Source organism: Elgaria multicarinata, chromosome 21 (assembly GCF_023053635.1).
Source record: "Elgaria multicarinata webbii isolate HBS135686 ecotype San Diego chromosome 21, rElgMul1.1.pri, whole genome shotgun sequence".
NCBI lineage: Eukaryota > Metazoa > Chordata > Lepidosauria > Squamata > Anguidae > Elgaria > Elgaria multicarinata.
In genome coordinates this window covers 4,002,782-4,020,555 of record NC_086191.1, presented here as the reverse complement: position 1 = coordinate 4,020,555, position 17,774 = coordinate 4,002,782, and the positions used below count along the sequence as shown (strand labels likewise).

Genomic DNA, 17,774 nt, shown 5'->3' with positions numbered 1-17,774 from the left:
AACGTCCGGCTGTCCCCCCCCCACCCCTCTTCTCTTTCGCTCTCAGAATAGGCACTGGGGAGACGTGGGATGATGGGTGGGATGATGGTTGAAAGTCGGTGGAGGCTGGTGGCTCCGTTTTCCGTCGGAACTCTAAAAGAACCATGCAAAGAGCTTCCGGAGAGCTCCTTTAGAATTCTGACCAGTTCTGACAGAAACCCGGAGTGGACTCACCACCCCACTGACATTGGAGCCACCAGCCTCCACCGGTGAATTTTACTTCCGCGCCCGTCCCAGAAAAGGGATTGTCCCAGTAGGATTCACACCTTTCTACATTGTGACATATTTTTTTTGTCCCGGGTATCACCACAAAATGGCTGCCATGGGAGGCAGGGCAAAGGACAAGCCCCCTGCCCCAAAGACTGGCCGAGGTGGGGGTCTGAGCCCCGACGCACTAAAAACAGCTCCTTTGAGCCCACAGTTTTCAGCAGCGACAGAAACCTACGGGTAAGGAGATGCATCAATTAAAAAGGAAAGTGTCAGGGCACCTTGGTAAGGTGTTCAGGGGCTGCATGGGTGCCACAGGTGGGCACACCTTTACCTATCCCTGGTCTAGCGTGTTGGGTAAGCCACTAGAATATCGGAGTTGTGGTATTTAGGCGCACACACACATGCCGTGGCCGCATGGATACCGCCGGAGCTGGGACATTTTTAGCCCGGGGGTTCCCCTCCTCTCTCCCAAGCCGACGGGGTCCTCTGCTTTCCTCCTCTCTCTAGCCCTCTCTGTTCTCCCCAGCAGGGCTCAGTCCCGGTCGGTCGCTGGGATACAACGGAGGTGAGTCTGCACCTTTCCTGCTTGGCTGGGATTCAACACACGGCCCCTCTTCCGGACGTCATGTGGGGTTCAACTTGGAGGGGTTCTTTCTGGGGCTGGGAGCAGCAAGGCAGCGTGGGAGGGGCTCTTCCCCCTGGAAGGCTGATGCGGGGACATTTCTATTATTTGAAGATGGGAGTCTTTTCTATTATTTAATTTATTTTACTTTATAGATCTTATTTTTATTTTACTAATTGTAATTTTATTATTTTTGTTCATTTTATTATTTTTTATTTTGATTGTATTTCCAATTTTATAATTTTTATTTTATTTCTTATTACTTTATAAATTGGATTATTCATTTTATAATTTTTATTGTTTTTTACTTTTATTTTTATTGTTTTTGAGTTTAATTTTTATTATTTTTATGTTATTTTTCATTTTACAAATTGTTCTTTTATTATTTTTATTTTATTTTTTGTTTTTTTTATTTTATAAATTACTTATTTTATTTTATGAATTAATTTTTATTGTTTTTTATTTTTATTGTTTTTGAGTTTAATTTTTATTATTTTTATATTATTTTTTATTTTACAAATTGTTCTTTTATTTTTATTTTATATATTTTTATTTTTATTGTATTTCTTAGTTTATAAATTATTTTTTATTTTATAAATTTATTTTTTTACTGTTTTTTAATTTAATTTTGATCATTTGTAGTTTAATTTTTATTTTTGATCTTTTTTATTTCATTTTTATTCTTTATTTTATTTCTTGTTTTATACATTTAATTTTTTTATTACCTTCATTTAATTTTTTTATTTTTATATCATTTTATCTTACAAATGTTATTTCATTTCATTTCTACGGTGCATTTCAGAGCAGGAGCCCTTCCAAGGCGTCCCATGATAATTAAATAGACTGGTAACAGTAATAAAACAGTTAAATTTGCATTGAGACAACAACACCGGCAATAAAACCTCTGGATGGCTCAGATTTTGGCTTTCCTTCTTTGTGGCTCCATCTCAGTTCTGGCCACTGGTCGCAGCGTCAGTCTGAGACCTTTAAGGACCTTTATTTTATTGTTTTACTCTGTACAGCACCATGTACATTGATGGAGCTATATAAATAAATAATAATAATAATAATAAGGGGTGGGGCAACTTGCAGCCCGAGGCCTAATTTCAAAAGCCCTCTGCAAATGATTAGTTCAGATGAGCCCAGCACCACGTCTGGACTGGATGGATGGCCTCAAGAGGCCCCTTCCAACTCTGTTATCCTATGAGAGTTCCCTACGTGGGGAAAGAGCAACAGAGATGGGTTCTGGGTTCCGTCTCATGAACGGCCGAGCTGCAGAAGGCACCTGAGCTTTGCGCCTGGTTCAGAGTCCTTGCCTCTCGTTCCCAGGCGATGGCGGTGGCCGGGAGGAGGAGGAGGAGAGGCCATGGCCTCCTGGCTCCCCGGGTCTCAAGCCAACAAGCAGCAGCCATGAAGAGGAAGAGGAGGAGGAGCTGGGGACAATGGCGGTGAAAAGGCAGACTCATTCAGCGGGCTTCCTGGGGGTGTCCTAGCCCTAGAACTCCCCGAAACTGGGAGCCAGCGCTATTCCCAACCTAAGCTGAGTGGCAGGAAAGGAGACAGGAGGAGTCCTCTCTATTTTCCCCATACTGAGGATTGGGGTGTTTCCACTCTGGCAAAGAAGGGCAGACCACCCCCCAAAGCAAAAGCAGCAAAGACTCCGTTGAAAGAAGATTTACAAACATGTATTTTACAGGGGAGGGGGACGGGACAGAATACCCAACGTGCATAGGGGAGGAGAGGCACAAGGAGGGGGACGCTGAGTGGCTGAATCCGCTCCGGCCAGCCAATGTCAGGACCAGGCCGCTGGGAGAAGCAGGCAGGTGTTCTTCTCCCAGGCCCACGGTGGTGGCCCGTCTGTCCACCTTGCTCGCAACTATAAGTGTTTCAGATGCTGCTGAAAGATCTCCTCGGCTCTCTGAAGGTACTCCGCTGTCTTCTTCTTCACTGCCTCTCGGCGGGCCGCGTCGGGGTCCCCTGAAAGAAGGAAGATGTAAGGGAACTCGCCGCCGTTACTGCACGTGTGAACCCTTTAAGAACATAAAAAGTGCCCTGATGCTGGATCAGACCAAGGGTCCATCTAGTCCAGCACGGCCAACCAGCTATCAGCCAGCGATGAACAAGCAGGACATGGTGCAACAGCACCATCCCACCCATGTTCCCCAGCAACTGGTGCACACAGGCTCACTGCCTTGGATATTGGAGGTTGCACATAACCATCAGGGCTAGTAGCCACGGATAGCCTTCTCCTCTTCCAGGAATTTATCCAACCCCCTTTTAAAGCCATCCAGACTGGTGGCCATCACTACATCTTGTGGTAGTGAGTTCCGTAATTTAACTTTGCATCTCGCTGAGCAAAGGGAGGGAGGGCAGATTCGAGCCACCTCAACCGCAGCCAGAAGGGCCCGGACCAGGGGTCCCCAAATGTTACGAGTCAGCGGGCACAGCCGAGAGGTGGTTGTGGGCACTCTCACAAAATGGAAGCCGTGAGGTGGGCATGCTCACCTATTCAGCTGCCGCGACGGGCATGGCAAACCGGTGAGGCTGTAAGAAAAATAACTCAGCCCCTCGCCAAAAAAAAACACAAAACGTGAGGCAAAGGCGGGAGCTGAGCTCCAAAATGGTTGCGCCCAGTTTTCTGGATGAGCTGACGAGGCTCAGAGACAAGTAACTTGGGCCGCGAATGTCACACATGAGGCCTAGAAATGTTCTTGGAAATAAAGATGGTGTGAAAATGGCTGCCTCGCTTTGTAGAACCAAAAATAAAAGGGTCACGGAAAGTGGATCACTGAGCTAATGTAATCACTTGTAAGGTTAATAATAGTGATAGAAATCAAAATGTATTCATCAAATTATACTACAGTATACATATATATATATATATATATACATCACACTGTCTAAATACAGTGAATGAGATCAACAGAGTTAGTTTTTCAGCTCAAATAGTTGTATATAAGAAATGGTCAAAACAATGATTTTATCGATACAATTGTGTATGCGTATGTGTACGTATATGCAATTTCTGTGAATTTATGAATGCATTTTGGTTTAGATCAGGCTTACAAGTGATACTATTAGCTCAGCAGAAAAGGGCAACGAAAGTGATGAAAGGGCTGGAGCATCTCCCCTGTGAGGGAAGGTGACAAGAGCTGGGATTGTTTAGCTTGGAGAAAAGGAGGCTGAGGGGAGACAGGAGAGAGGTGGACACAATCATGCATGGTGTGGAGAAGTGGATAGGGAGACATTTTTCTCCCTCTCTCAAAATACTAGAACCCCATGGGGTCATCCCATGAAGCTGATGGGTGGGAGATCCAGGACAAATAAAAGGAAGGACTTCTTCACACAGCGCATAGTCAAACTATGGAACTCACTGCCACAAGATGTAGTGATGGCCACCCATTTGGATGGCTTCAAAAGGGGGTTGGATAAATTCCTGGAGGCGAAGGCTATTCATGGCTACTAGCTTTGATGGTTGTGTGCTATCTCCAGTATTCAAGGAGTTGTGTACACCAGTTGCTGGGGAACATGGGTGGGAGGGTGCTGTTGCACCATGTCCTGCTTTGTTGGTCCCTGGCTGACAGCTGGTCGGCCCCTGTGTGAACAGAGTGCTGGACTAGATGGACCCTTGGTCTGATCCAGCATCAGGGCTCTTAGGTTCTTATGTTTTCAGTAATCCACTTTCCGTGGTCCTTTCGTTTCGGTTTGACATCTCTATTGAGGGTTCCTCTCCTGTCACTTGGTTATGCATCAACCTCCCAGCTATTTTTTTTAATTAATAATCTAAATTAATAGTAAAAAGCAGGAGGGGAAGGCAGCTTGGGAGGCGCTGAGAAACGTCCGTGGGAAAAGCAGTGGCCGTGGGCACCATGTTGGAGACCCTAGACTGAAATCGTTCTGCTATCAAGGAAACTCGGAATCGGATCCCGGCAGGAAAAACCGGGAGACGTGTTTCTTGCTCGGACAAGTACCGCACTCGTGGGGTGGGGGGGGTGTCGAGCCGGCCTATCCTGGCCCCCAGCCGCTCCACATGGGGAGAAGATGCAGGCCCACGGCGGCCAAACCATCCAGCCGCATTTGCGACCCACGTTACCTTGCAGCCCCTGAAGCAGTAAATCCACGCCGCTGCGGTAGCCACAGAAAGCCGCCTTGTAGTCCTCGGCCGCTTCGCTCTCCAAGGCCTGCCTGATGCGCTCCGTGGCCAGGGGCACGTACCCGCCGGGGTCTGACGCCTCCGCTCCTTCTGTGGCTTCCTGCCCCGCTCTTGCTCCGGGGGCGGACGGGGCCGTCCCGTGGTCCGCAGCAGCAAGAACAGCCAGGTCTTCCCCGTGGGAGACTCTTCCTGCGCCGGAGGCTTAAGGAACAAAGAAAAAAGCTGACGGAAAGACACCCCACTCCCCAAAAACCATTCCTGGCTAGTTCATGAGCGACAGACTAATAGGAGCCGCTTGGGGACAGTATAGGAATGGGGAGAAACCCCCCAAAGTGCCCGTGTGTTGTATTGATTAGAGAGTTGGACTGGGGCTCAGGAGATCCGGGTTCGAGTCCCCGCTCAGCCCTGAAGCGAACTGGGTGACTTTGGGGGCAGTCCCTGCCTCTCAGCCTTCCCTACCTCACAGGGTCGTTGTGAAGATAAATGAGCGGCGGAGGACTGTGTAAGCCGCCCGGATTCCTTGCAAGAGGAAAAAAAGGTGGGATAGTTATGTAAATAAATAAATAAATAAAATCATTCTGTTCCCTAGCAGTGATGTAGCGGAAAAGGGATCGTGCCCATCACCACGGGAGCCCCCCAAGGCGAGTCCAAAGCTGCAGGCCTCTGGGTTGATCTGTATCAGCAAACCAGTTCTAGGGGGTCTCCATGACCGCCCAAGGATCAGGCTTTTCGTACGGTGAATGGGCCCCAATTGTCCGTTCAAGTGCAAGCTGCCCCCAAATAATTCCTGTTAGAGCACAGAGCAATATATTGCAGCGGGGGAAATTCATTTCCGTTCAGCTCCTGTGAGAATTGCAGACACGTTCCGTGGGTGGAGGGGAATCTGAGGGGGGTGGGGGTGGCATCAGAGTCCCTGCTAATGAAAAAGTCCCAGGGCCCTGTCCCTGTGAGTCCTGCCTCCACGACACCACCGTTTCCCAGTCGTCATTATTATTAATTATTATTATTATTATTATTATTACATTTATATCCCACCTTTTTTCCTCCAAGGAACCCAAGGCGGCGTACATAATCCTACTCCTCTCCACTTTATCCTCACAACAACCCTGTGAGGTGGGTTGGGCTGAGAGTCTGTGACTGGCCCAAAGTCACCCAGTGGGTTTCCATGGCTGAACGGGGACTAGAACTCAGATCTCCTGACTCCCAGTCTGACACTCTAGCCACTACACCACACTGGCTCTACAGTCATCTCCTCACCTTCTCTAGGGAAACTAGACCAAAGCGGTGAAGGGCCTGTGCCTGGCTTCCTGCCCCCTATGCTACCCAAGGCTCGGCTGTCCCACCACCAGTGCCCCCCAACCCCCCTACCTTCCTTGGAGAAGGGGTCAAAGAGCGCCAACTCCTGGACTGACAAGAGGCAGCAGGGAGGCGATCCCGGGCCTTTCTCTTCCTCCTCGTCCTCCACAAAGGCAAAGAGCGCGTCCAGAGCCTCGTCCTCCGGAGACTTCGTGGGGAAGGAGGCCCCCCCTGCATAAAGGGGGGATTTGGTTAGGGTAAGGTATCAGGTGAACTGACACAGGTGACGCAGAGAGCACGCCTAGGCCTCTCCCAACACCACTGCCCCAGAAAGTGTAGTTGCTAGGCTCTTAGAATGATAGAATCATAGAATAGTAGAGTTGGAAGGGGCCTATAAGGCCATCTAGTCCAACCCCCTGCTCAATGCAGGAATCCCCTTTCAACCGTCCCTGACAGATGGTTGTCCAGCTGCCTCCTGAATGCCTCTAGTGTGGGAGAGCCCACCACCTCCCTAGGTCACTGGTTCCATTGTCGTACTGCTCTAACCGTCAGGACGTTTTTCCTGATGTCCAGCCGGAATCTGGCTTCCTTTAACTTGAGCCCGTTATTCCGTGTCCTGCACTCTGGGAGGGTCGAGAAGAGATCCTGGCCCTCCTCTGTGTGACATCCTTTTAAGTCTTTGAAGAGTGCTCTCAGGTCTCCCCTCAATCTTCTCTTCTCCAGGCTAAAAGATTCGGTTCCCAGGCCCCCAGGCTACAAATCCGAATATGCTAATTTGATCCCTACTGTGGCGATACCTTTCCGTCCCCTAGGTATGTCTGCAGGTTCGTATGTCTAATGAGTGCATAATGTTTGACTGAGTGGGTGTGGCTAGTGATGCTGTGAGAAGTAGAAATAGGTTGGCTGAGGGGATTGTGAGGTTAGTTTTGACGTTTGGTTTCAGTCTGGGAGTTTTAGTCTGGCTTGTGCTACGTGAGAGTGTTTGGTGTGAGGAGTGAGAAAAGAGAGCGTTTTAAGGGACTTGGGATAGTTGTTTAAAGTACAAAAATAAGCAGGTTTGATCCAAATTGAAATACTACATTTCAATAAACTTTACTTTGTGTTCTGTTACCACAAACCGCACGTCAGCTCGGATTTATTACCTGCTATGTTACACGGTGTAAAAACATCGAACAACACACCTGCAGTTCAGTACCTCAACGACAGACCCTATTTATCAAAACTCTTTACCTTGTTCCCTCACATATAGGGGAAAGGTGTTGTTTTTACCCTTTCCTCAGGCTTTTCAAGAGGTGGCGCATGGATTGAGAACGGTGTGCTAGGCAAGGCCTTCTGGGTGAAGCCGGTGCCGTCGCGCCTACCTACGCACATTTAGAAACCCTTATGAGGACTTATTTAAATTTCCCAGGAGGCAAAACCAGCCTTGTTCACTCCTCACCCAAATCATCTCAAAAGATGACAAATCTTTTGTCTGGTTAGGCCTCATCTAGAGTATTGCGTCCTGTTCTGGGCTCCACAATTCAAGAAGGACGCAGACAAGCTGGAGCGTGTTCAGAAGAGGGCAACCAGGATGATCAGGGGTCTGGAAACAAAGCCCTATGAGGAGAGGCTGAAAGAACTGGGCATGTTTAGCCTGGAGAAGAGAAGACAGAGGGGAGACATGATAGCACTCTTCAAATACTTAAAAGGTTGTCGCACAGAGGAGAGCCAGGATCTCTTCTCGATCCTCCCAGAGTGCAGGACACGGAATAACGGGCTCAAGTTAAAGGAAGCCAGATTCCGGCTGGACATCAGGAAAAACTTCCTGGCTGTTAGAGCAGTACGACAATGGAACCAGTTCCCTAGGGAGGTGGTGGGCTCTCCCACACTAGAGGCCTTCAAGAGGCAGCTGGACAGCCATCTGTCAGGGATGCTTTAGGGTGGATTCCTTCATTGAGCAGGGGGTTGGACTCGATGGCCTTATAGGTCCTTTCCAACTCTGCTATTCTATGAAATCTGTCCGTTAGTTTGCACCCTGAACCGGACCGTACAAAATCAGGGGGGGGGAGTTTGTTTTGTTAAGCTTAATTGCCATGCATGGGGGTAGGGGGTAACTGGGCATGAGGTGGGTGGGTTGCAGGATGTAGGAAGGGGAATTGAAAATTGCCCCCCGCATGGCAATTAAGCTAATGGAGGGGACACATTTCTAGTGGCACCAATGGACACTCAGGGCCCTGGTTAATCCATTTGGGGGGGGGCAGGAAATCGATCACGGCCTCCACTTTCTTGCTTGGCAGGCAGAGAGCCAGGGAGCAAGCGACCCATGGCATCTGCAGCTCCTCATCCTTCCCACCGCCAATGTCTGGGGCAGAGCGAGGCAGGTGAACAAGCAGGTTGCAACGGACAAGAAGATGGCTCTTCTCAGCGGGCCCCTCCTCCGGCGTGGGCCATTGGCAGGTGCCCGGACATCCCTATCCTTGACGCCATCCCTGCACATTTCTATACCATCCAATAGCCGAATTAGGACCAAACAAATTTCTCATCCATCCCTATTCCGGAATAGCAACCTTGAGACATCATCAGGGCCTGCTCAGTGGTGGCTCTAGGTTTTGGGCAAGGCTCCTGCCATGGGCCTCTTCCTCCTGCCGTGGGCCTGCCTTCCCGCCACCACTGTCACCGGTTCTCTTTGCGCCTCTTTTTCATGGATGGAAAACGAGCCACGGAAAACCGTACCTTCCTCCTCCCTTCGGGCTTCCAAGTCCCACTCCTGGCTCGTGGCCTCCGCGGCTCCGCACGGGTCTTGCTTCAGTTCCGGGGGGTCCTGCTCGGCGACGGATCCCAGAGCGTCCTCCGCTGGTTCGACTCCTTCTGGCGGCACCGGGATCAGAGGGGGAGGCAGGGACTGCAAGTCAGACTTCTCAGCGAGGGTCTTTCCCTCCCCGCCCTGCAAGACAGAAGTAGCAGCAGGGTGAAAGCTGGATCCTCGCATCCAGGGACTAAGGCAAGAGCCCAGCACCACTTCTGCAAGCAGGGATGAGGCCCCGCCATCGTAGCAAAACAAGGAAAATCAAAATAACTTTTGTAAACCGTCCAGAGAGCTTAGGCTTTAAGGTGGTACATAAATGTAAATGATAATAATAATAATAATAATAATAATAATAATAATAATAATAATCCCCCACCCCTCTAAGGAGACACACTGCGATCACTTGGGAGGAGACTAGCACCTGGAGAACCTTTCCGCACCTTCCTCCCATCTGAACACCGGATGGGAGGAACCAAAAGCGCAGTTACAAAGTGGGGGATACTTGGCTCAGCAATACTACAAACGAGAAGGATCTTGGAGTTGTTGTAGATCACAAGCTGAATATGAGCCAACAGGGTGATGCAGCTGCAAAAAAAAGCAAACGCTATTTTGGGCTGCGTGAATAGAAGTAGAGCTTCCACATCGCGCGAGGTACTGGTTCCCCTCTATTAGGCCTCATCTTGAGTATTGCGTCCACTTCTAGGCTCCACAATTCAAGAAGGACGCAGACAAGCTGGAGCGTGTTCAGAGGAGGGCAACCAGGAGGATCAGGGGTCTGGAAACAAAGCCCTAGGAGGAGAGACTGAAAGAACTGGGCATATTTAGCCTGGAGAAGAGAAGATGGAGGGGAGACATGAGAGCACTCTTCAAATACTTAAAAGGTTGTCACACAGAGGAGGGCCAGGATCTCTTCTCGATCCTCCCAGAGTGCAGGACACGGAATAACAGGTTAATTCAAGTTAAAGGAAGCCAGATTCCATCTGGACATCAGGAAAAACTTCCTGTTAGATTAGTACGACAAAACATCAGGAAAAACCTCCTGACTGTTAGAGCAGTACCACAATGGAACCCATGACCTAGGGAGGTGGTGGGCTCCCCCACACTAGAGGCCTTCAAAAGGCAGCTGGACAGCCATCTGTCAGGGATGCTTGAAGGTGGATTCCTGCATCGAGCAGGGGGTTGGACTTGATGGCCTTAGAGGCCCCTTCCAACTCAACTATTCTGTGATTCTATGTCTCAATGAAATACCCGGAAGAATTCCTTGAGCTGAGGGCTGTTGTTCAAAGCAGCGATGTGGACCGTGAAGCGCAGCATGACCTCGGCCGCCTTCCGCCGTTCCTCAATCACCTCGGGGTCAAAACGGCCTGCAGGGAAGAAGGGTGCCGCATCAAATGAGGATCGTGTCATCGTCCTCACCCCAACAACCATCCCCAGGTGTAGACAGCAGAGACTTTGCCTAAACGCCAGTGGTAAATTTTGCAAGTGCAGCGCTGAGCATGGCAGTGTGTGCACACGAGCGGATCTGCATGGCTGCGACTCCATGCACGGTCACGTGGGAGTAAGCGCCACTGAATTCACAGATGCTGGCTTCTGACTGGACAAGTTCAGCTAATAGGGTGACCGTATGGAAAGGAGGACCGGGCTCCTGTATCTTTAACAGTTACATGGAAAAGGGAATTTCAGCAGGTGTCGTTTGTATGCATGCAGCATCTGGTGAAATCCCCTCTTCAGCACAACAGTTAAAGCTGCAGGAGCTATGCTAGAGTGACCAAATATAAAAGTGCATCCCGTTTTGCACGCTGGCCCACCAGGTGCCCCAAAGGGAGCCCACAAGCAGGGAATATTTCTCCCCAGCATCCGGTTCTGCCTCAGAAGAGGGAGCTTTCATTGAGCCATCAGAAGAAGCAGCGGCTGATCAAACCTCTTCAACTCCCTGAATGCACCCGATGCCTGTTTAAAGTCGTCCAAGTCGACAGCCTTCTCGATCCTCCCAGAGCACAGGACGCGGAATAATGGGCTCAAGTTACAGGAAGCCTGATCTTGTCTGGACATCAGGAAAAACTTCCTGACTGTTAAGAGCAGTATGACAAAACGTCAGGAAAAATATCCTGACTGTTGGAGCAGCACGACAATGGAACCAATGACCTAGGGAGGTTGTGGGCTCTCCCACACTGGAGGCCTTCAAGAGGCAGCTGGACAGCCATCTTTCAGGGATGCTTGAAGGTGGATTCCTGCATTGAGCAGGGGGTTGGACTTGATGGCCTTAGAGGCCCCTTCCAACTCTACTAGTTTATGATTCTATCGTTAATTGCTTTAAAAATAATCTTGGTCTGATCCAGCAGGGCTCTCTTGATGTTCTTAGGGTATGGCATCATCGAAGTCATGCGTCGTTCGGGAATCAAATGTCGGGTGCAAACGCCCCCCACCCAACCCCCAACCCCTCACCAAAAACTTGGGCCTTGGGGAAGGAAGGGAAGTCTTCCAGGCGCCGGAAGAGGTTTCGGTGAGTGTAGGCCAAGTCTCCGTGAAGCTTCTTAAAGTCGCTGTACCGCTTCCACACCACGATCTGTAGGAGGGAACGAGGGTCAGAGGGGTCGCTGGCTACCCTCCCCTTTGCGGGGAGCTCAAGGCGGGCTAAAATGTGATAATGAATGAGAGACTAGCTCTGGTGCTGTTGAAAATGGTTAAAACCTTTAATAACTCTTAATCACATGCAAAATGCTCGACATTTCGGATTGGTTGTAATCCTTCCTCAGGAGCTACAATTAATGAAATTTATACAGTTTAAAATATATTTGAAGAAACAAACAGACATGGGACACATTTATCAATCCAAACTTTTAAACAGAGTTTTTTTGCTTTTATAATCATGATTTGAGATATATAAATCCTTTTTTTTATTTTCTGAAATCTGCAGCAAACAGTTTTTGTTTGGGTATTATTGCGTATTTGTTTGGGTATTATTGGGTAGTATTGCGTCCAGTTCTGGGCTCCACAATTCAAGAAGGACGCAGACAAGCTGGAGCGTGTTCAGAGGAGGGCAACCAGGATGATCAGGGGTCTGGAAACAAAGCCCTATGAAGAGAGACTGAAAGAACTGGGCATGTTTAGCCTGGAGAAGAGAAGATTGAGGGGAGACATGACAGCACTCTTTACATACTTAAAAGGTTGTCACACAGAGGAGGGCCAGGATCTCTTCTCGATCCTCCCAGAGTGCAGGACACAGAATAATGGGCTCATGTTAAAGGAAGCCAGATTCCAGCTGGACATCAGGAAAAACTTCCAGACGGTTAGAGCGGTACGACAATGGAATCAGTTACCTAGGGAGGTTGTGGGCTCTCCCACACTAGAGTCATTCAAGAGGCAGCTGGACAACCCTCTGTCAGGGATGTTTTAGGGTGGATTCCTGCATTGAGCAAGGGGTTGGACTCGATGGCCTTGTAGGCCCCTTCCAACTCTGCTATTCTATGATTCTATGATTCTATGATTAAACTTTGACGACAGAAACTATCGTACGGAAATTCTTACAAGGTGTCTCTCTTTCGTTATCTGTTCAGCCGTGCTTTTCCCCCCTGCCAACTACACGTGGGCTAAAATTTGAGCCAAGGCACAACGTTGGAAGCTGGCACGTCTCAACCCAGAACAAAACAAGAGAGAGAAGGACCCTCCGTTGAAGCGACTAACCAGATCCAGGGGACCACAAATCTCTCTTTTCCCCAAGGATACTGCTGCTACGGATTACAAAGTTCTCAATAAACCATGATGACAACGGACGTCCAGGCACCCAGCTCTGACGCTGAAAGTTCATTCTTCTCAACGGTGCAGACGCTCAAGAAAAACTTCCTGACTGTTAGAGCAGTGCGACAGTGGAATCAGCTACCTAGGGAGGTTGTGGGCTCTCCCACCCTAGAGGCCTTCAAGAGGCAGCTGGACAACCATCTGTCAGGGATGCTTTAGGGTGGATTCCTGCATTGAGCAGGGGGTTGGACTCGATGGCCTTGTAGGCCCCTTCCAACTCTGCTATTCTATGATTCTATGATATAATAGTCAATGCAACAGAGCAGTATCCCTTTTCAACCAACTGTCGTATTGATGTTACCCCAAGTTACCTAGGAGAAATCAATCAATAAGTCTGAATATCCTGTCCCTGAATAGTTGTATTTAACAATACGGCTCTTACATATTCAATATGTACTGGTGTTTTTTTTAACAAGAGTTAATACTGGCAGAACAATCCTTATGTACGAGCATTTTTTACTATTGATCAATCTTATCTTTCAGAGTCAGGGCTTCATGTACGTACATTTGTTGTCATTATGATTAATTGTGAACTTTATCATCGCTAGTAGGATTATATTTGACTATATGGGACACTGTGGGGTCCCTTTGATCTGGTTAGTCGCAACCCAGCTTGGCCTACTGGTCTATCTTTGATGCACTTTCAGGATTTCAGACCAGTCTTTTTTTCTGAGCCCTACCTGGAAATGCCAGGTTTTGAACCCGGGACCACTGCCTGCAAAGCAACTGCTGTACCCACTGCGCGGTGGTTCCCTTCCCTGCCAAGAGAGGACACCTCCAGAAAGACAGCCCACATACACACATTACAACTCTATCCCTTTGCAGATTCCACGTACCACGAGTTCCATTGTAGATTTTAAAACGTGTTTGAAAACTCATTTGACTTCAATAGCTTTTGGTATTTTAGCTTGATTTACTGTTCTTATTACTATGATTATTCTCTTATTTCTGCTTTGTGAACCCCTTTCCCCCCTTCATATGTTTTAATGTGATTTTAGATTGTAAGCCTCTAGGCAGGGTATCGCTGTTTTAACTGTATATTTTGTACAGCACCAAGTACATTGTTGGTGCTATATAAATTATTATTATTATTATTATTATTATTATTATTATTATTATTATTTCCCGTTTGCCAGCTTCGTAAACCGCCCAGAGAGCTTTGGCCATGGGGCGGTATATAAATGCAATAAATAAATAACCCTCAGTCCTGCTTATCATATTTAGATCTCGCCTCTAAGGGTACGTCTGTATCCGCTTCTATTTTGCACCCGCCTTTGGACTGGGCAGCAAATCCGCTCCAGGTTTGGGTCAGAACTCTAAAGGAGCCACCCAAGATCCGTTGGAGTTTTGAATTCCTTATTCCCAATGTGTGGGTCCACGCCAATGGGGCATGGTTGAAACAGCCCATGTTTTATTATACTGTCTATACTATGAAATTCATTCTCATTACATTGTTCCAATTTTAACAAAATTTCCAGGGCGATCTGAAAAGTTTCCATCCTCGTTCTTTCAGGCTCTTTCAGAGAATTCACTCCCAAATTCTGTGTCCAGGCGTGCCCTATCAGGAATCAGATGATTAAATCCCATTATGATGTGTCATCCCATATTACTGAAAGAGTCTCTAAGTTTTTTATGACCTCAGTGCAAATTAGGGGGGAAATGTCGCAATCTTCCTGAGAGAAGCAACTCTACAAAGCTGTTATTGTTCTCATGTCACTTTTTATCTATCTTTTGTATGTTTTATTTATTTATTTATTTATTTATTACATTTCTATACCGCCCAATAGCCGGAGCTCTCTGGGCAGTTCACAAAATTGAACCGCCCAGAGTTCAATTTATATTGATTTTGCTGGTCTGTGACCATAATAATCACTGATTGATCGATAAATCCCATTATAATTCATTTTAACATCAGCTACTACCAACAGATACTGTCGCTGAACTTATTGTTGATTGAACGTTCTGCTCCATGCATATTTTTGCATTTGTAGTTTGTACTTGTATTTGTATCTGCTAGTTGACCTTGTATATTGTATTTTTAGTTAGGGTGACCCTATGAAAAGGAGGACAGGGCTCCTGTATCTTTAACAGTTGTATTGAAAAGGGAATTTCAGCAGGTGTCATTTGTGCATATGGAGAACCTGGTGAAATTTCCTCCTCACCACACCAGTTAAAGCTGCCCTCTTTTAAATCTGGTCACTCTAGCATAGCTCCTGCAGCTTTAACTGTGGTGATGAAGAGGGAATTTCACTAGGTTCTCCATATATACAAATGACCCCTGCAGAAATTCCCTTTTCTATGCAACTGTTAAAGATACAGGAGCCCTGTCCTCCTTTTCATATGGTCACCCTATTTTAGTAGCTGGACTGTGAGCGTAACTTAAATAAACTTGAACTATATATAATTTATTTCATTTCTGTACCGCCCAATAGCCGAAGCTCTCTGGGTGGCTTATAAGAATTCTTAAAATAATAAAAAATAATAATGGGACCATCCCATGCGGACATACCTCCTTGACATCTTCTGGATTCACCTTTGACACAAACTGGAACCAAGAAGAAAAGAGAGATATTAAACATGAGCTAAGACCCCCAAGGCCTTCAAGGCCCACACGTGCCACATCCCAGGGTTTGCACAATACCCCAAACAACAGTGACCCACCTCTGCTTTCAAGGATCTGCCAGTAAAGTGGCTTAAAAAATAATTTTAAATAAATTAAGTCTTTCTGCATTCAACCCAAAGGGCTGCTTACATGGAAGGCGTAAGCCCGCCCTGCTCTGCTCTCCATGGCCTCTGCCCAGGTGCAGAGCGCAAAGGATGCGCAGCCCTCTGAATTCAATCGGACTTACTCCCAGGTAAGTAAGGGCGTGCAGAGGATCGCAGCCTTTAAATATTCCAACCAGCAGAGGAAGCTGCCTGCCTGGAAGCCGGAACTCTGCACATGCCCAGAGGCTCGATTGCTTTGCATGCTCCAGAAGCCAGGTCCCACCAGGACCGTGGTTTAATCCCCACACCTACACCTGCTGAAAGCCCAGGTGTGTGGGGTGGGGGTGGGGGGAGAGGGGGTCCAGGTCCCCCACCTGGAGGGTCCCTGCAGCCCCCTCCTCACCTTGGCGGTGACTTTGTACTCGGTGTAGCCCTTGGGGTGGCCGCGGGGGTCGCTGACCGTGTAATGCCGCTGGTAGTCCTCCTTGGCCCGGCGAGACATCCCACTAAATAAATAAATGCAATTTATTTATTGCATTTATATCCCGACGCGGCCCCTTTAAATCCAGGGCGAGCGGCGGCCAAGCAGCCACGGCCAGGAGGGTCCTCGTCCCTTGCAGGGCGCATGCGCGGCGGCGGCGGGCCGCTCCCTGTCTAGCGCTGGGCGGAGGGAGCGTCTGCAAAGTGCAAGCCGGGCGGAGCGGCGTTAGGGCTCCTCGGCAAAGGGCCCAGATTTTATCGCTCCGCCTGTGGTGTGAAGGGGGATATAGAATGGGAGGAATGACCAGGGAGGAAGCGCTGCAAGCTGATGTATTATTATTATTTAGGGTGACCCTATGAAAAGGAGGACAGGGCTCCTGTATCTTTAACAGTTGTATTGAAAAGGAAATTTCAGCAGGTGTCCTTTGTATATATGGGGAATTTCCTCTTCATCACAACCGTTAAAGCTGCAGGAGCCCTGCCCTCTGTTAAATCTGGTCACTCTAGTATAGCTCCTGCAGCTTTAACTGTTGTGATGAAGAGGGAATTTCACCAGGTTCCCCATATATACAAATAACACCTGCTGAAATTCCCTTTTCTATGCAACTGTTAAAGATACAGGAGCCCGGTCCTCCTTTTCATATTATTATTACTATTATTACTATTATTATTATTATTATTATTATTATTATTATTATTATTATTATTATTATTATTACTACTACTACTACTACATTTATTTGCATCCCACCTTTTCCCCAATACTGGGACCTCAAGGCGGCTTTGCAAAACTGAAGCATATACAATTAGAACATATAAATAGAGATATAGTTAAAAATAGAATTAAACCAGCTGTAAAATAGATTATAATCCAGCACACAGAGGTCCGAATGACTGTTTTGCATTGGTCACTTGGGGCTCAGTAAGGATCAGGATTGTTGCTTCTAAAAAAGAAGAAAAGAAATAGACAAGAAAAGAGAAAGAAATTGACCCTTTCCTTTCAGTATTTACAATCCTAAGCTAACAATATAATTTTTGCACTGCAAAAATTATGTTTTTATGTTGCACATTTATTTATTTATTGCATTTATATCCCGCTTTTTCCTCCGAGGAACCTAAGGCAGGGTACATAATCCTCCTCCTCTCCATTTTATCCTCACAACAACAAGCCTGTGAGGTAGGCTGGGCTGAGAGTCTGTGACTGACCCAAAGTCACCCAGTGAGCTTCCACGGCTGAGTGGGGACTAGAACCCGACTCTCCGGCTGACACACTAACCACTACACCACACTGGCTCTTTTAAACTGTCATATTGTGCTTTATCATTTTATAATTGTAATTGTTGTGAAGGGCCCAGAGGGCTCCAGTTATGGGTAGTGTAAAAATGTAATGAATGAATGAATCATAAAATAAAATAATTACTAAAATTGTGGTTAGGAAGGAATCATAGAATCATAGAATAGCAGAGCCGGAAGGGGCCTACAAGGCCATCGAGTCCAACCCCCTGCTCAATGCAGGAATCCACCCTAAAGCATCCCTGACAGATGGTTGTCCAGCTGCCTCTTGAAGGCCTCGAGTGTGGGAGAGCCCACAACCTCCCTAGGTAACTGATTCCATTGTTGTACTGCTCTAACAGTCAGGACGTTTTTCCTGATGTCCAGCTTCCTGTAACTTGAGCCCATTATTC

General features: G+C 47.5%; 1 protein-coding gene across 1 annotated transcript; it reads right to left on the bottom strand.

The window, feature by feature from the left end:
• Positions 1-2,583: 2,583 nt before the first annotated feature.
• On the bottom strand, positions 2,584-16,203 carry SNX15 (sorting nexin 15). The gene is made up of 8 exons (XM_063145630.1): positions 16,013-16,203; positions 15,413-15,448; positions 11,551-11,671; positions 10,354-10,469; positions 9,033-9,243; positions 6,393-6,551; positions 4,965-5,225; positions 2,584-2,848 (listed from the first exon to the last, which is right to left on the bottom strand). The coding sequence occupies exons 1-8, from the start codon at positions 16,109-16,111 to the stop codon at positions 2,748-2,750; spliced, it is 1,104 nt and encodes a 367-aa protein (XP_063001700.1). The 5' UTR covers positions 16,112-16,203; the 3' UTR covers positions 2,584-2,747.
• Between the last annotated feature and the right edge of the window lie 1,571 nt (positions 16,204-17,774).